This window comes from Apostichopus japonicus, chromosome 10 (genome assembly GCF_037975245.1).
Source record: "Apostichopus japonicus isolate 1M-3 chromosome 10, ASM3797524v1, whole genome shotgun sequence".
Taxonomy (NCBI): Eukaryota; Metazoa; Echinodermata; class Holothuroidea; order Aspidochirotida; family Stichopodidae; genus Apostichopus; species Apostichopus japonicus.
This window is the reverse complement of record NC_092570.1, coordinates 10,363,855-10,391,841: the sequence shown is the minus strand read 5'-3', so window position 1 is coordinate 10,391,841 and position 27,987 is coordinate 10,363,855. Positions and strand designations below refer to the sequence as shown.

Here is a 27,987-nt window from a genome sequence, read left to right as displayed (position 1 = left end):
CCTTAGCACACATATCTGAAGCAACGCACTTATCTCGCAAATTGTTTCTCAACTTCTTTCCTTGTTTGATATCTCTTATACAAAGATTTGAAGAGTTGGCTGTTCTTGTTCATGCTTCAAGCTATATTGTTTTCTTTCTTGTGTTTGAAACATCACACGATAGGCAACATGTGTAGTAAAGAGAAGTCACCCTTCTTGTTGGGCGAAGGGAATAGAACTTACTCAATTAAAGCTACTGCCAAAGAGCTTTTATCTAGCGATTACGTAATAGTTTGTATTAATACATTCCTAAGGTACACAATCTATTAAAAATTCATTGAATAGAATGCACATACTTAATAACATTAAGTATATATAAGTTTTAAAGAAAAGTCCATATTTGGAAAACTTCTCTCTGCTCTTTGCATCTGATTATTAAACAAATATGTATACAGGTGCTGTGTCCGAGTGGATAATGGCGGTGGCATTTGAAGCAATGAGGCTGCGGCAATTGGGAGGTTCCGGGTTCGAAACCCAGCCGGATCAAAGTTAAGTGGGTTTTTCGCCCAAGAGCAATCAACGGTTTTCCCATTTGATATGACTTTCTCAATTGAAAAGATTCCAAATTTGAGTTAAAATGTTGAATTGGAAGTCACCCGACATGTAAATTGTAATCCATAAGCACATGCAGGTTTCTCCCGCATTTGTGGTCTCTTAAGCGTCGTAAAATTAACTGCCGATTATTACCGTATTAAATAAGATGCTGATTATTATATACCAAAGTGTAGTGCAGTGTACTATTTCAGTCTTTAAAATGTTCACTACTAAAATATATTAAATCAATGGAATCGTCCTTTAAGGGCTAAGTAAATGATGACGTCTGATCCTCATCCTGGCCTAATATTTGACTTTAATTCATCGCTTTATAAACTCCGAACTCATTCAAATAAACTGTCAAGCACAATTGACCTCGGCAAGTTTGAAATGCACTGTAAACATGTTATTTGAGACCATGCATGCCAGACGTTTTTATTCCATTTGTATTCGTTCTGATAGGCTGACCTCGTGGTGCTTGGCTTAGGTGGTTCAGCCACTTTAATTGATGATCCTCTGATGATTAAAAGATCTGATTTTCGCCAAAATGATATATATAGACCCTGGACTTACATCAGTTATATGTGACGGTCATGTATATCAATCTTGCCTACAGTAAGTACCATGATTAACTCACATTAATACCGCATTGCTCTTCAGCTGAATAACAAGCTGCTTCAACTTCTTTATACATACACCCCCACCCCACCCCCACTTCCCGAATTGAAGAAAACGAGTTGAACTTTTGACTTTTCTTACGAGATCTAATTTTACTTCACATTGCTTCTGACTGTCAAATAGATACCGTGCTACCAATTGTGATAAATTGGAACTTCTAGGTGAGGGCGCACCTCATGTTAGTCTCACACCAAGAGGCTCCTCCGCTGATCGATGGTGAAAGCCTCAACATAACTACTTTCGACTCAGAGAGAGAAGGAGCTGCATTTAGTCTCACGCTTACGCAAACTTTCTTTCGCATCATAAATTCATACTTCTTTACAAAGGGATACTAAATTGAAATTTGAGCTAGAATTAGGCTAATTTTGACTTTGGTTAGCAAACAGAGACCGGCAGGAAGTGCAGTTACCGCAACTTGGAAATTCTCGAAGAAAATTGTGTAAATTCGTTTATCAAAATTAGTAAGGCTACAAAAGATTCTTCATAACTGAAGTTTGCAACCCATCATCATATTTAAGATAGGATATATGTGCAGGGAGAGAGCCGTTTAATGGATTATCGACTTTCCGTGTCACAGTAGGGGAGCTTGAGCGGATGAGAAGGTTTACGGAAGCGAAAAAGTTATATTAATCCTAAGTGGTAGCTGAGTTTGCTTTTCAATTAGTGTCGCAGTAGTTGTATTTATACAGAGATACCAGAGCAAGAACGAGTTACGTACCACAGTGAGAGGCTGTAAATGGACAGTTGCGCAGTACTTAAAACGGTAAAGAAGCAGAAAGGACAACTGTTGTTTTAACTTGGTAAGTAACGGGCAATTATACCTGCTACAATATCTGTATGTGAGCATGTGTGTGCGTGTCTATGAGATTGGGTGGAGGGGTGGAGGTGGGGGGAGGTGGTGTTCCTGGCAGGCAAGGAGGACGGCGAGAAGAGACTGGCTGGAAGGGAAGCCAAAATTTGTTCAATAAATTTCCCTGCCATGTCAGTTGGAGTCTTTCTTCGGCATCATTGTATGGCAATTGTTGAAGATAGAATCGCTATGGTGACTTCCCTTAGCTTCAGAGACCAAATTGGGGATAACACAAGTGACGTTGTTGTACTCTAGTTGATTCAATGTTGTTTTTCTCTTCTTCAAATCTGTGTAACTTTTAGTTAGAAGAAAAGTCTTCACTTTTCAGCTGCTATCTGAGGTAGACGAACATCCAACTAAAACCTGTCATTCTTTATCAGGCCCTTAAAGAAACGTAGCCTATTTTGTCCATGAAAATTTGACATCCTACACTACAGCCCGTTGGGTCCACGGTTAACGTTCATTTATGGTCGCATTTTACAACTACTTCATGTTGCTCTTTTAAGAATGTTTTTTTTTCGGGCATTTGGTCCGCGGTTTTACTTAACCTAACGAGGCTTCTTCAGAATAACATTGTTATTGATCAAACTAAGCCAGTTTTTTAAAGTTTTATTCAGCGGCTCACCGGTGGTGCAATAGAGTTGTGCTGCAAAGCAATGGGGGACCAACTGGCCTCCATAACTTTTCAGTTTGCATCGAATTACATTTCAAGAGCACATCAAAATACTGTTTGATGTTAAACTGTTAACTAATTACAAGTTACGCAGTAAAAGTGCAAATCCAAATGTTACTATATAATAATACACTCTCTTAATTAAATCATTCAAAACTGTATAACGCGGGATATAAATATCGAGATATTTGCTTTGATGTCGTATCTCTCGGAACTGCTGAACCGTGTTATTAGTTAACCGAAGAGCATCCTCTTCATATACACCATTGGATGAATCTTTACATATAGACATATTCACACTTTAGTTTGTCAATCCTTTGCAGGGCCGCGTACTTATTATTTTACGGAAGAGCATCCTCTTCATATACACCTTTGGATCGATCCTTACATATAGACATATTCACACTTCAGTTTGTCAATCCTTTGCAGGGCCAAGTTATCTTCATTGGAACGGAAAAAATGAAATGTTGAATATCATAATCGTGAAAAACTGAAGAATAATTATTAGCACGACGGCCTTAGATGTTGTTTTCTATTGAAGAAACTTTGCGGCTTTATCGACAGATGTGCAGGTTTCGTTATTATCGAGTATGCAGTCAGTACGTGTGTGATCAATAATTGGAATAATCCTTCTGAGATGTCATTACCATACCCTGCTGTAAGAATAGTACACTTAGGTAATCAGCCATGCTCAGTTGACATTTACCTTTTATCGATCAAAGTCTAAGGATGCTGAACAAAATTTTCAAGTAACCTTTGATTGGGGTCCACATTGAGGAATATAAATAAGAGTAACTAATGATATCCTTGTTACAGATACGAGAGAGGGAGGAATGCCTGGCACGTAACGACTGACTTATACCGAATGAGATAAATTCGTCAATTTGAAAGTAGGGTAGGTAGGTAAAGGTCGTAATCTTTCGGAGCTTAACTGTTATCAGTTTCTGTATACGATTTCTGTAATCTGAAATAGACTCTATAGGTCTATTGCAATAAGAAACCTACATGGGGGTCACATATACACGGATGAATGATTTACTTGGTTGTATAGATAATTATGAGCTACCGTATACGATAACAGTGGTCAGGACACATAGTCTAACGTCTAATGGCCATGATAACATTGAGGTCATCATTAGACGGATGGATTAGAAAGGTGCGACAGACTATATGTGATATATTTAGCAATTGAACGGACATACGTCACAAATGTGTGGGTATCTTGCAGTAAGTTCAGCCTGAACGTTTTCTAGAGTTAAGAGCAGAGACATAAATTGAGTTAAAATATGACAGGGAACTAGACCGTCACGGCTGTTGAAGGTCGCAATGGCGAAAATCCTGGAAGTGTTATCGTAATTATTGGGTTATCGACTACTGATTTTTGGTTTTTCGCAAGGCACTATGAATGAACAGTCATCTCCACATATTTATGTAATGTTACACCGGACATCAAATTGAGAATTACAGTAAGAATGCCATTACTTCATTTGCTAAAATGTTACCAACACATATTTCTAATATATATCCGACTTGATCGAGAGTACGTCAGATATTCCAGGGATGCACAAAGTTGATCTTTTTATACAAACGGCCATACGTACATTATCTGCAGGCGTGATGATCAGAAATGGTATGTGTATGAACTCGAAGTACAATAGGCATTGCTATATACCCGAATGATTGGTAAAAGACTCACCACGACAATATACGGGTTAATCAACGGTAAAAGATAATTAATGATATGAATGCAGCACAGATGTCAAGCGTTAAAGGCGAAATAAGACAAATGAGGCTAAATGTAGCCAGAACTGAGCTAAAACAAAATTCATCGCCAGACCGGACGAGAAATATCCACAAAGTATACTAACATAGATTGTCCACATGTTTGCAAACATGCTACACAATCGAAAATAGCAAAGCATGTAACCATGTCATAATTGCCAACGTTGCAACTATAGAAACTGACTACCTCAATAACTGACCAAAAATGAACTTATGTGACATATAATGTTGAAGTCAAATACAAAATAAAAGTAGTAGTAATAATAATAATAAAAAATAATGAGAAATTATGATAGGAAATGTTACGTCATTGCAAAACATCATTAAAGAAAAGTCAAACTTACATATATATTAGAAAATAAATGTGATTTCAGAAAATTACTACATATTCGCGGAAAGCATATACAGCAGAACAGTGCTTGGCCTTCCGTACAATTATTATATACTTTGATAGATTCCATGGCATAGACTACATCCGTAACTAGTTTTTGGTCGATACTGTTTCCAAACCTATCGACGAGTAAGGCATACTCCATATATAGTCACTGAGAGCGTTATAATTGAAGTTTTTTGTTCTCACTGCTTCAACGCCCAGACAATTTTCAAATCAGTATCACAAACTTACAAACAGCATAATTGAAAGATTTCAAAGTTCTCGATTTTTATTTCATTCTTTGAAAAGAAACTAATCAATTAACTACTTTGCTATGGGATTTTTAAGGCGGAACAGGATCGATAAAATAATACCCCCCCCCCCCCAACCAATGGCTTGATTAGTGCTTCCATATATGTCTTGCAAAAAATTGTTAAACTAAAACTTCTCAATAAACTACCTCCACTATATTAAGTTATGATTTTTATAGAATTTCTCAAACAATGAACCTTGAATGAAAATATAAGATGGCTTATTGAGTGGTTTCAGTGTTCAATGTGCGTGTAAGTTGTTTCATCGAAGAGTTTCTGATTTTCTAGCAATTACTAACGGACTGATTATGGACTAATGTACACTTTCATAGTCTTTCCAGATCAGTGAGACTGAATCATCAATTTTATTTATTTGCAGTGTAGTAATTCTTTCACTACTGGAGAATAACGTCATAATAAGTTTCGTTGTATGTTAAAGCAACTTTTGACTTGGTTGTGATAAAACAAACTTTATCCTGCTCTTTACCGAAAATCCCACATCAGTTGAGTTCAACTTGTTCGACATTTTTAAATTCCATGTTGCTTTTGTCCGTTTTTATGTAGATTTATATGTTGTAGCACGGCATAGTTGTCAGCATGTAGATTTATATGTAGTAGCACGGCATAGTTGTCAGCATGTATATTTATATGTAGTATAGCACTGCATAGTTTTCAGCCCGTTGAGGTTAATATTCAATACAACTCACACCATCTGTCATTCCAATCTTGGTGTCAACAAAATCAATTTGAAGACAGAAAAATGAGAAAAACTCCGATTAATAACAGGTATATTTATTATGTAAAAGGTGCTCGATGTCAATCGGCTATGATATGAAATGTGGCAATTTATCAAGATTGGCTTAAAGGTCACATGGTTTCTCGATTCTGTTACATCATCAAACAACAGACTGAAGGCTATGTCACATATGTTGTTCAATAGTCGCTTCGTCATGCTATATTAACCCTGCGTGACTGTCAAAATTAATTACAAGGCACCCATAAACGACTGTGCGAACTAAATTGTTATCTCGCGTATCGACTGTCTTCCATTAACATATGACGTCATCAGTCTCACGGTTAAGATAGGCTAGCGTTTCTTCCAATTAACTTGACTTTGCCGAAGCTAACTTGAAAACCCTTATGCTCCTCTCTTAGCATTAAAATAACATTACACGTGTTTATTGCTTATCACAAATGTGTGATTCATAAACAAGACAATAAATTATGGTTATTTAGAGAGACGTATCAAACTTCATCTATGACGTCATTTCTGGAGGGTCACGTGTATAAATTGAGAAAAACAGTTAAGTGTTACTTGTGAGGAGGAATTTAAACCCTTCTCCCAGCATAACCGGTAAGAGCTAGTTAATAACACAACGAAGTGATGAAGTTAAAGGGGTATTCCCGTGGCAGACAGAGTGACACTTTTACGAAAGAGAAAAATATGCTACACTCGGAAAACAGTATATTGTGCCTAACGTTAGATGTGGTTGTTTGAAAGTAAACGTTTGTCACAAGATAACCCGTTCCTTGCTCCAATAAGCATAGATCATATTAGATAATCTGTCATATCAGCGTGCCAGATGTTCTTGAAAAGCTTATTTTCCTATTATAACATCGCTTTGATGTGTTATACATGTTCAATGTTGTCATGGTTCCCCTCATCAATATTCAAATTTTTTAAAGAATATTTTCTTCAGTGGATAAATGATTTGTGCATTATGAAGAGAAACAACATTATTTTTATCGCAATGCATCGCAATGCGACTAATGCATTCATAAAGTTCACCGAATTTTAATATGGAATATTTTGTTTCTCCACGATACAAAACTATAATAGGATGCAATATTAGTAAACAATGAACTTAATTCAGGCATCGGAATGTCCCTTTAACAATGGCTAATGAAATACGTCTTTAGACATTCAGTGAATTCAATGTTGAAAAGGTTACATGCCTCAACATAGAGGTAGATCAAGCTGTTGGGAATCTTTCATCACAATACATCATAATAACTGCCAGAAACATTTCAGCATCGTAATGCAATTTAATTACTATATGACGCACATGCATGTTTACACGGCTCCCATGCAACGTTTCATATACTAAAATAGCACATATTATGAATGTGAGGGCATCAGATTGAAGTTAGAAGGTGACTTCAGCCAGAATTTGTATATGATCCGTATAATTTCGCTGATTTCGAAATGATCAGTCTACTGGGTTAGGCTTCATTGTCATGAATGTAGGACATCGCAGGCAGATTATGGACAAATAACAACGAAAGAATAAATTCAAACTAGAGTATGCTTAAAAAAGTCAAGTAAATTTTTGAAACATCCAAGGATAGCTGAAACAAAAACTAGACCAACGGCAAAGTTGTATGACAAAAAGTAACTATTTTCTTGTGTTTTTCAAACTATCAGTGCCATGACTTCTTTCTTTTCAATAAAGTGCTTTCTCTTTCAAACGAATTTGGCATGCCAAAGATCTTTAGGCCACAATCATTGATCGGAATAATGTTGATCCCAGTAGGACGCAATATCGGCGACACATGTCTCCAAGTCCAATAAATATACATCGAACGTTTGAATGAATCAAGTTACAACTGTTACTTAGTGATGGCTCGAGCTGTGTCTGGATTTTTTTTCTTTTTCTTTCTTATTACATCATAGTTTATGGGGACGTGATAAGGTTACGGTGTTTGTTGAACCTGAAAATAATTCCCTTTACGATGTCAAGTCGCTAGTGAAGACAATTGAGTTATTACTCTTGCTGACGTCACGTATCGCACAGTGCGTTTTACTGATAACTTCTTCCTTTCATACTTCTTGACTTATTTCATGCCATGTGGAACGTTCAAGTTAGCTTTTAAGAATGGCGAAGTAATTTTGCGATCATATTCTGTATTAAAACTACATATGGGCTCCTTTGGTTTTTAAACTTGTTAAAATTAACGTACGTTAAGAAACAAATAAGGTTTTTTTTACCCACTGCATGATAGAGCCGTTAAAAAGGTATATATTGATGCCAATAAGTATAATCTATATAAATGAGTTTATGTTGAGAGATCCACAGGACGAGACGGTGTTTGTTATTTCACTGTAACAGTTCAACGTCAGGTAGAATTATTTCGACTACGTCATCGTGTGTATGTATGACATATGAACTGAGCGGTATATGGTGAGAGATCTGCAATAGGAAGCAATATTGATTCAGCAACAGTTTCACAGACCTTCATATTACTTTAACCACCAAAGCTATGCTTTTCACAACTACTATACAGCCCTAACATATAGTTGTCTCTATAGGCAACAACATCATCGAGTTCTATGTCAGACCAAAACGAATCACCACTTGCCTTTGCAGTAGGGAGCAGCTATTACATAATGAATCGTTTGTAGGCACACATGGTTAAATTTATCTGTGGCCCAAAACCAGACTACTCAAGAGAGGAGAGGAGTGCTTTAGAATGGGTCCAAAATAATGTAAATGCGTTACACCACGGTAAGAAGTGCATTCATTAAAACCTGACCATTACTGCGACATGATAACGCTGTGGCGACCAGTGGCATAGCAAGGAGTAACAGCCCCAGTGCAGCAACAGCAGTGGGCTCCGAAAGAAGAGAGTCCACATTCACCCAAACATAAGAATTGTTTGGGCTTGGCCTGGGCTTTGGTGAGCATATGTTTATATGTTTGGCACCTCAGATATGGCACTCTTGTGCTTTCTCTGGAGGGCAAATTTTGCACCGGTCTAGTAACACTGCTGGTGGCGACAGACATTAACCCTCGAACCTTACAATATTGTATTTAGCGGACTGCTCATGTTGTATGCCTTTTCCGACAGGAGAAGCTGAACATAAATTTGTTTTGTTTGCCCTCTGGAGGTCACATGGTACGAACGGAGAAAATAAAAACAATCAAGCCTATATTTCACATATTGAAAATAACAGCAAAGCATTGCATTGCGAAGCAACGTGATGTTTTAACATTATATTGTTCGACCTATCTGAGTTCTTGTATTCCGCTAGTTGCAAAATTAAGTCAATTGCAATATTAATGATACTCATAGAACTTTTTGGTTCGAAATATAAACATTGCCTTCCAATCGGAGAGCCCATTACAAAGGTGTTAACATTGCCTGTCGTATCCTAGCATAGTGCTGCAGGGTTTATCACACAGTGATGCAATCTTCACATAATTAACTGGATTATTCACACTTCTACAACATTAAACCATTACAGCTTGTGAATAGTGTAGTTCTGACAATTATGCAACCACACAGGTTTCTCAAGGGCATAAAGATGTGTTTTATTGTAAATGAAACACAGGCTAAACATCAGTTTGCACTTTAATAGATGAAATTTCCAACAAAAGCTTGTGTTCACTATGAAAGTGTTGACGTCATCACTGGCCTTGTGTAAGGTTATTCAGGTTATCTGAACAGTGCAGAGAAGTAATTCGATACAGCACAGCATTAATTAACATTACTATACTCGTAATATTTAGACGAATCGGAATGTTCTGCCTCCTTCATACAAGAAAAAGACAGTGGTAGGCTTATAGACACAATTCTGAGCCCAAAAATTATAAAAAAAATTACTTACACTTGTGGTCAGAATTTTACCATCAGCGTTGAACTTGTCAGTCTCGTATACTAAATGTTTACTACATGAAAAAGTTGATTGTTTACCCTTCCGTCAATTTGAGTTGAGGCGTTCGGTCAATAAATATGTAATCTTTGCTTTCTTGACATTGTTTTTTACACACACAAAAAAAAATCGATTTGTATACATATTTATTTTCAGTTTGTACTAACGTTTTTCCCAGCGGGAGAATAAAGGCAAAACGGTAATACCGTAATATCAAACAATGAATAACACCGATAATCGTGCTGCTCATAATACCAACCGCGGTAATTGCGTAGGTTATATGCTTCTACAATTGGTCTTTTGAAATTGAAAATATGCCGCATTCTATCTGAAGATCCATTTCCTGATTGCAATCAAACTCAAAGTTAATTATGGATTGATTATTTAATATCGATTTATGATTGATCATATGTGTGTTGAAAGCCCAAAAGTGTTTTCGGATACGTGATATGTTGACCATTAGGCAGAAAAAAACGTTAGAAAACGCGGTATAAGAAGACAGGAATTGATTCTGTGTCTCTCCTCGCACACAATGTTGACAAACTGAACTTTATCAAACTGCCTGACGTCATAGCATGAACTTAATAACTCCCTGCTGACAAACTGTTGATTGTTGCGTAGCTTATACTGTTTTTATTCACCCTGCATGAGACACAACACCATGTTTATAGAGACCCTACAACCCACCCCATCCACCTATATACATATATATATATATATATATATATATATATATATATATATATATATATATATATATATATATATATATATATATATATCAGACTCAATGGATAATCCATTTGATCGTAGCAAATCTCCAGAACGTGAGGCTTCCCGTAGACTGTGACAGTGTGTAACAACGTATGTTAACTGCACAGGTGACAGTAGTACAGGGGTTGTGAACCACCGATCAACACGAAAGAGATATATCTGTCTTTCTTCAATGTTCATCAAAATATTTTCAAATCTATTCAATTGCCCTTATAAATGCCTTATGTACCTGGTCGAATGATTACGATTTCGAACTCGATATAAAGTTGCAGTAGCCATGGCAACTACTTAAAACAAAATCTGCCAATTTTATTATCTGTTTATCTCCCTTAGTGGTGTTTCTTCTCTATATTCTAAAGTTTTCTATTGAAATTCTCGCCTTGGAATTTCGGACGCGTTGCCATTTACCAATATTCAAGAAGAATCGACACACACCTGGCCCCTGTGGGTGATCAAATGTAGAAGAAATCCCTGCTAGGCAACTGTCGCGCGGTCTCAAGATTTATATTAAATTTCAAATAGTCTTCACATGCCTGTGTATTTTATTTTACTTGATCTCTTGCATAGTTGTGTCTGAGACCTGGGATGTCGCGTGCTGAAGATTTTAAATTTGACATGTATGTAGGCCATGCAATACATGGAAAGACCAAAAAAAGTACACAAAAAAATCGTAGCTTTCTAAAACAACACAAATTCATTGCTCGGAGACTTAACATTTGTCTCCTTAAATGGCGAGTTCAGTAAATGCATCTTGTTGTATCATCAGCGAAATACATGTGATGAAACCTCAATGCAAGCTGTATGTGCACACAAAATTAAAATTATATCCAAAGCAAATAACCAATTTTGAGGACCATTACAAACCTAAACTGAATCTGTGAGTACAACTTTTACATGTCAGCTTTATTTTGTATGCCAATCTGGGCTGCACAACTAAAATATCTTTGGTCCGTTCAGAAGGAGTAGGCTAATCGTAGGGGGGGGGGTGGGGTAGTGGGAGGGGAATTTTGTGCCATTCCAGTGCAGAAATAATTGCTTGCTTAATAATCCTCTACCTTCCCCGTATTCTGAACACTAATTCAAAGGTTTAAAGCTCAATCGAAAATGAACGAATTTCTTTGCACGCTACTTAACAAATTGTTTGTTATATGAAATTTTGCATTTTTCTGAAAGATATAGGGTTCATTACAGTTTTTCATCAGTTCCGAATGAGGTAAAGCAGTGATTTCGAAAATTTGTGGAAATAACCAACCTTTAATGTTGTGTGACCATTTCACACAACTTGGCATTATAATCATTTAACGGACGCTCATAATTGTTTACAGCAATTAAGGCGTTTCCGTATTTATTCTTTATTTATTCACACCCTATATCCATGAAATACGATACATGTAAACCATATATCACAGTTAAGGTTTCAGTTTAGAATGACTTATGGTTTGTGATAAGAACATGGACATTACGCTTAGATAGTTTGTCTGAAATGGTAGGTGTCTGAATGAAAATAACACGTACATTGGTGACTTGGTCATATGTCACTTATGTGTTAAATCGTATCTTATGTATGTGTATACGTGTTTACACGATGGTCATAACTGTGTCTACAGAAGATCTAATTCAACTCTTGCTTCAAAGTACTTTCCTTTCAACTCCTAAATGACGTTTTTTTGATTGGAAGTAAATGACTCAACTCCTTTGCAATGTGAAAAGATTTTAGCTTTGAGTCTGCGCAGTGGTCTCAATCGTCAGCTAATCTCAAGTGGTGACATACTTCGCTGTCAGTAAGATACTTCACAGGCGTATTGCAAACATTCCCAGCTACCTTTTATTTGTCTAGCTCTTTGGTAGGTACTCCTCTCTCAACATGAAGATTATCTACAGCACCGTACATAAACATGAAGGTGCAGGGGTCACAAGTTTTGAAGGCTATTTCCCTTCATATCGGAATCCTAAGATTTAGTAGGGATTTAAAACCTTCAAATTTATCTTGCTATTGAGCGAAAAATTCATAAAAAGTAAAGAAAGACTGAAATATTTTGGTTTTATATATATATATATATATATATAAGTATTTCTGCTTTCTTATAAGTATTTCTGCTTCCATAGGTAAATATAACGAACATATGAATGTAATGTGTGCATTCATCTAAATGATAGTAAACTATGCATGGGTAAACTGTTGAAACATCATTTAAATAATCATTACCCCTACACAGCAGTTGTTGAACGTTGTGGAGAAAAAGAAAGTTTAACAAATGTGCAATCAAAACGAGAATGAGGTGTTACTTGAATATCCATTACCTCAAACACTATGTCTACGAAGGAATCACAGTATAGGGAAACATAAAAAACCCACACAGCTAGAAAATGAAAACCCAGCTAGCAAACAAAATAAGTGGTACCAAACATATACTGGCAATCTAGTTCAACATTGCATCAGAAACATCAAAAACAAAGCATAAATTGATATTAATAACTAAAATTGGACAAACGATATGATACTGGTTTGACCAAATAATTAACTTTTTCAGTCTTTATATAAAGCGTACGATGAAATGGTTGACGGGATGTCTTATCTCTCATGTATGAGTGTAACAAATCTAAGATAATGTATATATTTTATGTTTAGGTGAGAGGGGGAGGGGGTGGAGGGAACAACACTTTTCATACAAATAAAGATATCACCAGCACCCCTTACTTCTAGTAGTTCCCTTCTCCAAGAAGCTTGGCCACTACACGTAATGGGCACTAGTCCATTTTTACTTGACATATTTGTTGACAATACTATAGTTCATTAGTCCATCTAGGAATATTATTCAATATTATTCTTAGCCAATTATCCACAAACGAATAGTAAATAGTGCATGCATATTATGATTTTTCCTCATAGGGTAGGCTTATATTTCTGATTTTTTTCTTCTGTTCATTTCCCGCGGTATAGATTTTGATTTTCCTCAGCAGATGGGTTTGTCACATGACACAGTCCTAGATATGCAGTCATTCGTAATTAATATTGAACATTAAACTTCCTAATTCTCTGGGATCTGGGATGCTTTTGACAAAAGAAGAAAAAATTCTTGTTTGGGGTGCCTTTAAGGTTAATCCGTATCAAAACATTCAAGTTTGTCATTAGACTTCGCGCATGAATGTAAGTCAGTAACTGCCTTCGGGCCATTTTTTACTTACGCACAGTCGCGTGCTTAAAACTTTCTGAGTATCATTGTAGCTGTTATGTTGTGTGCGTGACGAAATCAGGACAGTTTGAAGAAAAATAATAGGAGGAATAATTCTAATTTAATAAGAAAAAAATGTCAATTGGAGGGAGGGATGAGAAGTTTAAACACGGATGGTTATGAATTTCTTTCACTTCAAAGTTTATCAGTGAAGGGGTAACCAGGCGCGTAGCCAAGGGGGGGGGGGGAAGCCGCTGCCCCCCTTGAGCATATTTTTTTTGTATGTTTTTATGATATCGCTAGTAATTTCAAAGAGAAAATGCTAAGATGCAACTTACAAGGCATGGGAAGTGCCATTTCCAGCGATCTGGGAGGGATTTTCAGCCAAAATTTTCTTGTGTACGCTTCGCGCCAACTCATCGTGGCGCTACGCTTAGATAGTTTGCAATGCCGTATCTACGGCTCTGAAAGTTTGCCTACAGTTTCGCCCCACCCATGGCAAATTCCTCGCTACGCGCCTGGGGGTAACTGTGTATTTGAGCTGTAGTTAAACGCAGGTGACGCCGTTATCCCCTGGAATGATTTTTTTATCGCCTCTAGAATGCCAGGCCATATACCCATACGAAATAAAGAAATACAAATGAATCCGACGCCAGCAGTAGCCTAGTCTTATAACAATGACTTCCATCCAAGAATAATTTCTCTACTTGCAATAATTGACCAGTGATGATTTCCATAATAAAGTTGTTGAATAAACCAATAATTGGATACACAGATAAGTAACCATTAGTAAATGAAATATTCATTTCCATTTCAACTTGGAGACTTTGTGTTAAATATTTCTTTCAGAAAGTAGTTAAAAATGTAATGAACATATCAATTCCTTTCTTTCTAAAATGCACACTAAACATCCTTCAAAATAGCCCTCTTACTGACCAACGCGTATGACTCATCACCTTGACCGAAAATCCTGTGGCTCTGTGCGGACAAGTTGTTTGGACTATTCCATTCATCAGGGGGGTCTTAAACGGTGTTTCTATAATTATAGGATTGCATTAGATAAATTAATTGGTACTTACTTGCTTTAACATTTTATGATGCATATTCCACGGTCATTTTCTTTGAAATAATATTAAGTTCAATAAAATATGACGTTTTGAAAGCGAAACTCGGCTGTGGCGATGTAGGTGAACCCTATTGCAGAGTACAGGATACACATATTACGTAACGGCGTGCCCACCGAAGAAAGCGAAACTTGTATTTTTCTTAGAAGACATTCGATTGGATTGTACTTGGTCCGATTGAAGATAGTGACCAATGAAAATGAATTTAACATCAATGTAAAGTTAAGAAAAAATCCTTTCCAAAACCGTTTGAACTAAATTTGTCAATGAATATTCAAAAGGATGGTTACGCAAACAAAGTACGGCTATCAAATGGTGATTTTCTTCAGTATTTACTGTGTGTTATCAATGAGGGTTTTGAGTTCGATATTTATTAACCTTGCATCGTAAATCACCAAAGTCCGGTGGAATTTTGAACTGTATTGTTAAGAAAATAACAGAACTTGAGAGACAACACATTTCTCTGTTTAGTGCCGTTTGAACTAAATTTTTTCGGTATTAACTTTTCACGCTATGGCTGTAGGAAAATGGTCTATATGGTAAAGTCATAGGCCTAAAACTGCGGCGGTCGAACTCAGTTCGCGTGCCGCACAAGGAATGGCGCTAAGGAATTGATATGCCGACCCAAGCAACATTGTAAATGAGCAAGCCTATTTTCTTGTGCATCATGTTGCCAGAAACAAAAAATAACGAAGGAGAAAAAAATCATCAAATTTCGTTTGTTTTTTTGCAACATTTGTAGTTAGACGCCCCCCCCTCCCTCCCCACCCACCCAACCCACGAACAACATGGTAACTCAAAAGAAACAGATAATTAATGTTCACATCTTTAGATCTGGGATGAGACGGAAACACTCCGCATAGTCTCAGCAACACTATGAAGTCACCTCACCCTTCCTTCTGGGCAGCCCCAATCCAATACCCTTTTCGAATAATCGTGAAATGTTGTGCTAGCAGAATAAGACACTGGAACTAGCAAATACCTTCCACGATTTTGGTCACACTTTATCGAGCAGGACAGGACGTTTGTTGCATATGTTTGTCTGGCTACCAAAGGTAGAAACAGTGTGAGTATATTACTATATGATCGTGTTTGTTATAAGTTGTTATTGATTGTAAGTTAGTCTACAGACGCTCAACTCACCGGCGGAAATGACTGGTCAGTACTGAATGAATTCAGATATGACCAGTGATCATGCCTGTACTATGCATAGTGTTATGATGAGACCCCTCCATACGAAAGACAATCGTCAATAAGTCTAGTCAGTGAATATCATTGAATGTCATAGCAGATTCACAAAGAAATACATTCCCGTTGAAGGAAATCGACTCTATTCAAAGGAGTTGTACAAAGAATAGGAGGTGAGCAAAGAAAAGGAGGTGAGCAAAGTATAATAGTACAATACACTAAAGTTGTGGGGTATTTTTCAACTTACCTTTCGTGACGTTTCTATCACACTAGTGTTCAAAGTGTTGGAAGCAGTTTCACGAAAGAAGGGTGTTATCTCAGATTGCATGTACGTTGTGTCTACTGGCTTCATCTGTGAATCAACATCGCCTTTTACGATTCTTATGTCAAATTTTTGTTCGTTATTATAGGACTGTCAGCTATAATCGGTGCTTAAAAGAGCTACAACAAGTTAAATATTGCAATTTATAGATGCTTTGAACGTGGGTGTACACAACTACTTTTTGTACATTTCGTATAGAATTTAGTTAGTTGCAAAAATTAATCGAATGTAATCGATACAGGCGCCTCCGTGAAATGCAAGGGTAGTGAGATTTAAGCTGTTTTTGGTTCCTTGTCTTCTGTTGGGGGTGGGGTGGGGGGCGGGCACCGCACGGAACGTTCCAGCTCAGACAGGTTTTTTGGTGTGGGGGGGGGGGCAAAGTCAAATTTTCGTCCCCATTTTCAGGCACATACCGGTGGAACGCCAGTTTTTGGGTACAAAAACTACCAATTTTGAGGGGGAAATAACGAAAATATACTGTTCGCGCCTGCGCGGTCGAAAACCATCCGGTTATATCACATATTTAAAAAAACATATGTGAATAACAAATATATATGGCCACTCGGAGAGACACTGCAACCGCGCGCGTAGCGGACATATTTTTTTAAGATGACCGTTCATTACATTCTACTTCGTGGTTGACCCCCCCCCCCCCCCCCCTAAGTAGCGCGCATATTCTTGAGGTGAATTTTCATGACATTCTCTTTAGAATTTGACACCCCCCCCCCCCCATCATCGGCCACATCCTCCAGGTTCGAATACATTTAGATTTTTTCTCTTTTTGTTTTTGTTGCACCCTTTGATTTTTCACCGTCGCCCATCGCGTCCCCAAATATTTCTGTGTAGAGGGAACTCTGCCCCTTCCCCCCCCTCCCCTTCCCCTCTGGCTTCGCCACTGAGCTCAGATCAATCCGAATATATAGGGCCAAATGAAACCAAGGAAGTACTGGGGTAACTCGAGTACCTTTTAAGAAAGAGGAATTACTCTGAAATTTAGGGAAATTGGAATGTATCCTTTCTTGGTTGGAAAATACTTGGTGAGGGTGGTTAATATTTTTATCTGCGTACCGAAGTGAGACCGAGTTGGTATCGATTCGAGACCTTTTACCGGTTATCACCGTAGAATGTAAGGTAACACGGTTCTCCCCTTCTCCCGTTCGCTGGTTCCACAAAGCCTGAAAATTACCGCCAACATTCACAAAAGAGGATAAAAATAACTAAGGTCATAAAACTGTTAAATTTATAGCTTGCCTGATGTGTCTGTTGGATTAATATCCACAGTCATACATTGTAATTTAAATGGTGACAATGGTCCTGTAAGAATATAAATAGGAGCGCTTGTAGAACTTGAGGGCGCTTAAAATAATAAGTAGCCTAACTTTAAAGAAAGGTCACCTAACACAGACCCTGTTCACGAAAACCAAACTTTTGACTAATAAGTAGTAAAGAGACTGCTCCACAAGCAGCCAGTGAAGCTTATAGAGCAGGGGTTCCCTAACTTGGGTGCATGAACCTCAGGGGTGCGAGAGTCCATCCCAGGGGGTGCGTGAGACGTTTCTGAAAGGCAAAACTAGAGTACTTTTTGTTGAAAAAATATGATATATCATGTAATTTAGTAATGTACAAAAGTCGTACCTATCGACAAACTCTTTTTGCGTTCCATACGCATATGTTGCCATAGTAGTACCGTACCGTGCATGTGATAAATAACTGAATTATGAAACAGACACAGGCCGCATGACTTTGGTGTAGCACTGTTATTCGTATTATAGTATAATAACGACTCAGATCGTGTCTCGAAAAGTTGGGGGTTCGTGGACAACTCTGACATTCACAAGGGTTCGTGGGGGAGGGGGGGGGGGTGAAGTTAGGGAAACCCTGTTATATATGAGCCAAGATCCTTGCATATTTAAACTTCCTGGTAGGGATGCCAGAGTATTCGACCGGATTATGAAAAGTTATCCGATTCTTGTTTTTCTTCTCAATATCTCCAGACATTTATCTCTTAAGAAGATGTTGGTAGTAACTTTAATTGCGTAGTCATTGAGTATCGACATTAACCGAGCCTACAAACAATGAATGTGAAACTACATGTTGCTCTCTTATACTAAATTATTGACATTGTTTCATAAGCTCTGGTTCAGGAGATAAAAATTCTTCAGTTTTATTAAGTATTCTCTGAATTCATTTCCTCTTTGAAAACTCCGGACGAATTTTTGTGAAGGATTCGGCCAGATCCGGTTCCGGCCGGATCCAAATGATTGGATCCGGTGCGTGCCTACTTTCTATAGTGATTAATCTGGGCAGCTGAATGCACTGTAACTTCTTTAACAGAGTATGTGGTAACCCACAGAGCACTATTCAAGGTTAGAGTCTGGGCACGAAAACCAGACAACTTGATCCACTCTCAGAGCCAATTGTCCTTTAACATCGAGACTTTTGGAAAGAGTATAAATACTGCACATGATAAGGTTAAAGGTTGACGAGCAATGTATAATGTTTATACGTAATCACAGAAGCGATAAAAGTATCTCGCTTGCGATCGGCGGTACGGCATGGTAGCCCACAGAGTAAAGAATGTTTGGGTTGAACAGATAGCCTATATGACATATTAATAGCTAATGCTTGTCATGTGGCACGTAAGGTATAAAAGGTGAAATTCAGATTCAGCAAATATATGATTTCTGGTAGCTACAGAAATGCCACATTTAATTTGACTTAAATCATTGTATTAACAACAACAATGTATGCAATTCTTTTAACGCCGTCCAACGTGCGCGTTGAGCAAATAATTTCTAGCCAACAATTGGTACGTATATATGCACCCAATCAATGTTGGGTAAAAAAAGTGCCAATATCATCGTGCTTCTAGATTATTTTTGTAGAAAGGTTTGACCATCGTAATTTTGCTTGTTATGTGGCAAAATTGCCGAATTAAAAAAGTTTCAGGAAAGATGGGCGAGGAGGGAGGGGTGGTTTTCGTGTTTGCGGTTTTCTAACGTGTTTTTGATTTGTATTAACCACTTATTGTGCGTGTTTGTTTAAAATTAATGCAGTGGTTGTGAGGCGTAAGATACTGTGATTTGATCATATGATTACATGTTACTTTACTTTTTATGCTAACTGTTAAGAATCCAGCTGAATGAACTTAGCGACGCGTGGTGTGCATACGGTAGTCCGTATACGCCCATGTCCTAACTTTCCACCATTAAGTATAACTGATTATCTCATCGTTCCCATAGGAAGAATGAGATATTGTAATTCTTTTTCCAGTCGTGCCATAGACAGCTATGTCAGTTGCCATAGGAACGGTTGCCTTGTTAATGGTTAATTTTCCGTAGCTACCGTAGCTACCGTACTCTATGGGCGGGGGGGGGGGGTTGGGGTTTACCCATGGTGGAGTATCCCAGGGTGACCGGAAGTCCATGACTGATGGAGGGAACAAAACGTGTCTGTGTGTGTCGAATATTGTTAAATTTAGTGATTTTCATAGATATATTGATAATGTCAAGTGCTATCAAAATATGTAGTTGCCATGGCAACTGAGGTCAAAGGTCACATGATCTAAGGTCAAATGAGTATATGTAGTTCTGATGTGCCTTCTTGTTTCCTATTAGACGCACGACTTATTTGACGTAGTTCGATGTCTGTTTCTGCAATTATTTCTTGATAAGTATATCTCGTAGAGTCACTTAAGGTCTTAACATATATCACATACCAAGCTGGTGTTAAATGATCACAATAGATATATTTTGTGTGGGCCTTTAGTACTTTTGAACCTTGATGAGCAGTTGACCTAAAGAAACTTATTAAAACCCTACAACGTGCGGTCGTTGAGCATACGTTATCTTTGAACTACATTACACAAAAGCGTCTGTTCATTGCAGATGGCGTAAATAGGTGGCATTTTCAGTTATTCACAAGCAGCTATGATATTGCTTTAGTGATTCAGTACGTAGCTTTGGAAAAAAAACTGCGGTGGAACGGGGTAATTTATTCTGTGATAATAGCTCCAAAAACATGTACATTTATACCCCCATCGGAACAAATGATGGAGGTATCAAAGCATTCATGGATAGCCGGGTTATTCAGGCTTGACGATAAGGGTGGGGATAGAGGCACAGCGCCTGTGTGCGAGGTCAATTGCCCTGGGAGATATGAGATAAAGAATCTTGTATTTCCATTTTCATATTGTGATTAATAAGACTTCAAAGAGGGGGGCTCGATGATGTAATTGCTGATAGGAACCGACCTGACCTGACCTGGCCTTGCTCTCGACACCTGAGTCAGACTAATATGTCAAGTTTGACCTCTTAGACTAGACGCAAAATACAACTAATGTGTTCAATGTATCATTTGTACAGAATTGTGTAATGAACCAGTTAGGAAAGGAAAGGTTTCGTCATCTTATTCCCACATGCACTTTTTGTTACCATTAGCTCACTTAAGTTCAGAAGTACGTCATTTGACCCACAAATTTAAGCGAAACCAAATAATTATCATGTTACCATATCAACCGTTTATGTTCCAATCTCGTACTAAAGCAGGCTACGATATTAAATCGGTTTTTGTTCAAAATTAATGGAGTTAAAGTTTGCATGCAGCAAGAGGGCAATCCACGGAGTTACATACAACAAGAGGTCAATCCACGGACTTGCATACAACAGGAGGGTAATCCACGGAGTTGCATACAACAAGAGAGCAATCCACGGAGTTGCATACAACAAGATGGCAATCCACAGAGTTGCATACAACAAGAGGGCAATGCACGGAGTTGCTGATCTCATCCCTTGCAACGATCAGTCAACACTTTTCGGTTTTGCCTATTTTGATTGTAAATGACAAACTTATTACAATGACCTTCGTCTTTTTGACATAGGATGTCTCCTTGTACTCATTTTTCTACAACCTTAAATATTCGGACTATATCCGGTAATCGTTAAGACTCTAAGGCTAACCAAAGGATGTATTCCCCCCATGATCCAAAACTAAAGTATTCTTTCGATTTAATTGAAATCATAATTCGATGAACCACCATCTTCTTACCATTACAAAATGAAAGACATGTGACGCTCAGGCCTCTAAAATTCAAATGAAAATAACTCCCAGATAGCCAGGATTTAAATTCTCATGACATATTCAAAATCATGGCTTTGCACTGTGGCTTTTCTGGTTGCGAGTTGTGGACATGGGTTCGGTTCGGTTTTTTGCAATGGTTTCGAAACAAATTCGTTTATCATACCTGCCCTGCGGTGATGATGAATTTGGCACATTCATTGGTCGTAGGGGTTGGAATGAGCTGCGCTAACTAGACAAAGTTTCATCTTTCATCTCTTTTGATCATGTGACCTTTGGCTTTTTACATTATGTAATTCACTGTAAATTTGCAGAGTGTGATATTCTACATGGGTTTGACAATTTTGTAATTTTGGTAAGTGACTAATGACGAACAATGATGTTTTTGTTTATATCACATTTGACCCCCAATAAATCAAATTTCACGGAGGCACTTCATATCATACCCAGGCATATACCCCCACCAGTTTGAAGTCCATCGGCCTTCATTCAAGGAGGAGTTTGCGACAACCATTTCTCAAGCTTGACTCAGTAGACCCGTGACCTCCTCTGATCAGGTGACCTTTGGCGTATTAAATCTTTAAATATGCTGTACACTGCACATTGTGATGTCTCAGACGGGTTTGAACATTTTGTAATTTTGGTGTGCGCGTAATGGCCAAAAATGCTGCCTTTGTCTATTTGACCTTTGACATATGCGTCTGACCCAATGACGTCATAGATCACGACAACGGCCAGCTGGCTACAATATCTCATCCCCGTGTAGAATATATGTATTCATTATATGAGGATGTATAGAGATGACATAAAAAAGGGAGTTGAATTTCTCTTTTTGGCGTAACATCCGTTCTGTCATGCATGTTTACTCAGAACACTGCAATCTTGCACGCTTCGTACAAAGAGAAACAATAATGGTACCTAACACTGAAGAGAAGATCGAATATACCTCCATCGGTCCTAATCGCGCTAAGTGCATTGGTTGTTGACGTCACCAGACGTTCCCTAGTAGAGGCCTTGATTGCGAGATTTTAATTGTCAAGGGAGGGGAGCGAATGTTTATTGTCGATAAAGCTGGTAAAAGCTGTAACTCATTTGACTGTTATGGTGTATGACATTCGTTTGTATTACTAACCGAATGAGTTCCCGTATGATTTATTTCCCTCTGATGCCTCGGTATTATACATCATGCGGCTTAAAACTGGAATCATCATACATTTGGTAAATGGTATTTGCTGATTAAAAAATAAGATTGCAAGCGTGTATGCTCTTGTTTCCGTCACAATCCATGCAAGTATCATATGCCCAAATAAAATAAGATCTTCATTGTGCAGGGGGTTATAAGGTTGTAACGAGTTTTATCATTAAACATGTTAACTAAGTTACGTCTTGGGAGCATGGACGTACTTGCAGTTGATCTAATACTGTAGTCAGAGCATAACAATTTTCATTTTCTCACAAAAGAATGGTACACTGATCTCGTTTGCAGGTTCATATCATGCAGAACCATGCTACCAATAGTAGTCAGTTAACCCTCACTGCGGGTCGATCGTTTGCAGGTGATCCTCATCAGTTCATTTTTGTACGATCGTTTTTATCTTCGATCGTTTTTGTCAAAATCATTCGTTTGTTGTCAATGGTTAGTATAAATAGTTAGCATAAACGCTTTCCGTAAATTACTCATTACTGTTTTTTGCAAAACGATTCCATGATATGTCTTTTTTATCCTAGATGTTGCCGTGGTGGGACGAAAACTATGATGGCAGGCATGAAGATGCTATTATTTCTTTTTGGATCTACTATGCTGGTACCGAGCGCAAATTCGCAAACAGACAACCTGGTGGTGGAGACAACAACCGGTAAAGTTCGTGGTATGTTGAGAAGCGTACTAGAATATCAGACGACTGCCTTTCTAGGAATACCATTCGCAGAGTCACCAGATGGTAGGCTACGGTTTAAACCACCTGTGCCAAAGAATCCATGGAATGGCATTTATAATGCTACTAGTTTGAGGAATGATTGCAGGCAATCCATTGACACAAGCTATCCAGGTTTTTCTGGTTCCGAGCAATGGAATGTTTACAACCAGAGCGAAGACTGCCTCGCACTAAATATTTGGGTACCATCAAGAAATGACGAAGAAAAATTGCCCGTAATGGTCTGGATATACGGCGGTGGGTTCTATTCCGGTGGGATTTCGTTGGGTGTATACGATGGTGCCACGTTAGCAGCGGTAGAGAATGTCATTGTGGTGTCCCTTAACTATCGCGTCAGCCTCTTCGGCTTCTTGGCATTGGAACATCCAGATGCTCCAGGTAACGTTGGGCTTATGGATCAATCGATGGCTCTTGAATGGATATACGGAAATATTGGGAACTTTGGAGGAAATGCAGATCAAATCACCCTGTTTGGTGAGAGTGCCGGATCCGCAAGCATTACTTACCATATGATATCACCTCAAAGCAGACCATATTTCAACCGTGCCATCTTACAAAGTGGTTCTTGTATTAGCCCATGGGCACTTATTGACGGTAATGAGAGTGTTAGGCGTGGATTGAAAGTCGCACAGAGGGTTGGTTGCTACGACACATCGGCAGACCTTCACGGACCGTCACCATCATTTGAAGAAATGGGTGACATTATATCGTGCTTGCGAGATACAGACGCCCAGAGGCTGGTAGATAAAGAATGGGTTATCACGACGTGTTGGCAATTTCCCTTTGCCCCGGTCGTGGATGGAACTTTCATCACAGAGTCACCAGCTGCTACTTTAGCGAAACATGACTTGAAACCTATTGAAATAATGGCTGGAGAGAACGCTAATGAAGGTAGCTTTTTCATGCTTTATGCATTATCTGAGTTTCACAGAGATACAGAGAGTCTCTTGACCAGAGAACAATTCTCACTATCTATAGCAGATGCTTTTCCTGATTTGAACAACTTCAGTCGTGACGCAATTGAGTTCATGTACATAGACTGGCTAGACCCGGAGAATGGAGCGATGCTTAGAGACAATTGTGAACATGCCGTGGGAGACAGAGCTGTTAAATGTGCGCTCCACAAATTTGCAAGGAATTATGCCGATGCTGGTAACAAAGTCTACATGTATCACTTCGATCAGAGGGCGGGGAACAACCCTTGGCCAGAGTGGATGGGGGTCATGCATGGCGATGAAATCATGTTTGCTTTTGGCTTACCTCTCCATGAAGAATTTGGCTACTCAGAAGGAGACAAGGCTGTGAGTAGGAAGATGATGAAGTTGTGGGCGAATTTTGCTAGAACCGGGTAAGAAACCGATGATTTCTGTAAAAGCGATTAAGGCTATTTGTAAAGTTGTTTGAAAGTCCTGAAATTCATGTGTCCTACGGTGTCTGTCTATTTCATATCACTTTTCATCCTACAATTTAAGACATAAAATATTGATGCTTAATTCTGCCATCTTTTTAGGAATCCAAATAAAAGAAGCAATGATTCACAAGAGCTTGCTGAGGGTTGGCCAACCTTCTCGAAAGATGAGCAACGAGTGTATCTCTTACGAAATGATACAATGGAAGAACCACAGGTTAATATATGGGACAGATCTAATGTATGCGCATTTTGGACCGAATACATACCGAATCTTGATACCCAAACAGGTGAGTCACAAACGTATAATAATCGTGTCGAAGAGTGGCAATTGATGTTCCGGCTTACCTCATGTACAAATTAGCATTGTTGTTTTGGTTACGCTAATACCTATGTCAATAGAAAGCATGTGGTTTGTGAGCAGTTTATCGTATCGAAGAATCGAATTGGGGTCGTATCATTTAAAGCCTCTCTGATATTGTGTGGTAAATAATAATACAATGATGGCGAATGACGTTTTTGTAAGATAAAAGTGTCCATTCGCAGAGGTCCAGCGAATGAAAAATTCAAACCAACACATAGAGGTCCCATCTAAACAATTCTATTTTCTTCCATATGCCTATTGCGCTTTTTGATTTTTAAACGGGAATGCGTCTGATTAATGTTTTGGTGCCATTGTTTTGACGGGACAGCAATGTTTTGGTTTGAAATTTGTCCTACGCTCGATCCCTGCGAATGGGCCAACAATTTTGGCAAAAAAATGCATACTCATGGTTGTGTGATTTTCCCAAAAACGAGTTAAGAGGTAGCACTCGGATAGCATGTATTTATAATGAGAGTTTAAGTTTGATAAACTCTAATGTAGCTAATACTTTCTGACGTTATTACCTCTTTTTTGACAGCAAATATTGATGATGCCGAGCGAAAGTGGAAGGAAGAATTCCACGCTTGGAGTACCAAATATATGGTGGACTGGAAGGCGGAATTTAATCATTATGTGTACAAGAAGAAATCTGATGGCAATTGTCAACCACAGCTGGAGGAACCTTAAGGTCATTCCTCATGAGCATATTCCCTCAATCAAGTTGATCCCAAAGGCGTTGCCATATTGGAATACAAAAATAACGTTCAATAACTTCTGGAAGTGAATAATTTAGATCTGCTTACAGATAGTTGGTTGACGTGCGGCATTCGTGGCACTTTTTTTAAAGATGCTAAATAGAGCCTCCCTGGCGGAGAACGGAAATTTCTTGGTAGTTGACCAATAGCACAAACGCCGACTCATGTCACCCAACGTGTGGTGCGTTGTAGTTTGCAACGTGAAGTTATAGACAGCTAGAATGTCAATTTTAGAGATTTGAAGAAGCAAAGAAGTAGCAAAAAGGATCTCCAAAAGCAGTTTGACTAGTGACAGAACTGAAAGAACTTTTGACTTCTCATAATTGACAGTTGTTGACCAACATCTCGTAGCATTGCGTCGGTGATTGAAATGATGACAAGAAAACTGCGAAACTGATAGTTTATACCAACAATTCAGGAGCTGCATTTATTACAATCATCATATACTATGTATTCAGTACACTTCACTTTATGAACTTGTTTGTAAGCATCCGTAAACAACCCACCATGTGTAAGGAAAACAGCTTGCCAGCTGTTCAAGAGTATATATTGATTGTACATAGCAACATGGCGAAACGTGAGATTATCTTGTCAATGATTGAATTCTAGCTGTTGCCCAGGCGACCATGTGGAGCAGACGTGCCTGACTCAGACAATATAGTAAGTTATGCGCTGGAATACAATAAGAATAGGTGAAGTGACACTGTGGGTTAAAACTGTGTAAACCCAGTCATTTGGCCAGTTATTACATTAAGTTGTTATCTTCGTCGTTCTATCAAGCAATACTGGCGAAGTATTCGCATCCGTAGTAATAATTGTACAGCTAACCTTCTAGGTTAACAGTTCTATGTCCAAATTGTTTCCTCGGACAGGACCACGGTTATAGTTTCGTGATCGGTTAACCGTTGGCTAGTCGTTTCTTGCTCTGTATAAGACAATGATGCATCAGATATTTAATATCTCACAAACTTTAACACTTACCAAAAATCATGTTTCGCATTGTTAGAGCCATTGTTAAGAATACCTATCCAGTGCAGACTGATAACTCTTCACATTGACCGCACTCTGTATAGTACTGTACAATTCATTAAGGATTTCTTCTTTCTGTAAAAATTGAATAGTAAAAATTAAAACTATAATATTGAAAAACGACAAGATTTCAAAGACATTCATCCAGTAACATTTTATGTAATTATAAATAAATGTAAGCATAAACATGTATCTCTGAATTTCGTGGTAAATTCTGTTAGAAGTAAAGAATTTGTTTCATACAAAAAACGATCGATCAATGGTCTTTACTGATTATTATTACTATTATTAGTTGTTTTTTAATTATATTTCAAACTCGAAATATAGAAAGTAAATGTCTTTAATTTTTAATGTCCGAAATCTTTTATTTTCGTGAAAGTTTCAGTAATCATCGCAGGTGAATTAATGTGTTTGCACTCTATATATAATATATATTTATACTTTTGATACAAATTATGATGTAATCCCTTCCGTGATTGAATTAATATTTGATGTGTTAATGTAAATTTGATGTTGATAGTGATGAAGAAAAAAGTATTTCAAAGTCTGAATAAAAGCAATACAAAGAGTCTGGAAAGTTACAAAGTTTCCTGTTTGAGGTTGTACCGATTCTGTGGCAGCTTTAGTTACTGTCGGAGTTGAAATGGGGGATTGGTTGTATTTAGCCATTAGAAGTAATGTAACTTACATACCCCTTAATAAGAATGGTCCTGTATTTATTTAGCCATTGAGGTATGAGGAGTGTCTCTATCACCCCTGCCTTTAGTATTTCAGGCAAGCAATTCATTCCCGTGTTTTATTTGCCTGAACATAATAAATGTTAATTGTTAATGAAATGAAATTCTGTCTATTCTACGAAAACGTTCACGTCCATTGGAAATCTCTTCCACCTAGATCAACGAAGGTTTCGCCTATGAGTGAAGATATATGAGTGCCACTCACCACA

At 38.0% G+C, this 27,987-nt stretch overlaps 1 protein-coding gene across 3 annotated transcripts; it reads left to right on the top strand.

Moving 5' to 3' along the window:
- Positions 1 to 1,508: 1,508 nt before the first annotated feature.
- LOC139974914 (cholinesterase-like) lies at positions 1,509 to 27,612 on the top strand. Of its 3 annotated transcripts, none has more exons than XM_071982466.1 (4): positions 1,509 to 2,051; positions 23,280 to 24,833; positions 24,996 to 25,183; positions 25,796 to 27,612. In XM_071982466.1, the coding sequence occupies exons 2-4, from the start codon at positions 23,305 to 23,307 to the stop codon at positions 25,942 to 25,944; spliced, it is 1,866 nt and encodes a 621-aa protein (XP_071838567.1). In that variant the 5' UTR covers positions 1,509 to 2,051; positions 23,280 to 23,304; the 3' UTR covers positions 25,945 to 27,612. The 3 variants fall into 3 exon arrangements, with proteins under 3 accessions (XP_071838567.1, XP_071838566.1, XP_071838568.1); XM_071982465.1 differs by lacking the exon at positions 1,509 to 2,051 and adding an exon at positions 15,971 to 16,031; XM_071982467.1 differs by lacking the exon at positions 1,509 to 2,051 and adding an exon at positions 16,112 to 16,344.
- Positions 27,613 to 27,987: the final 375 nt, after the last annotated feature.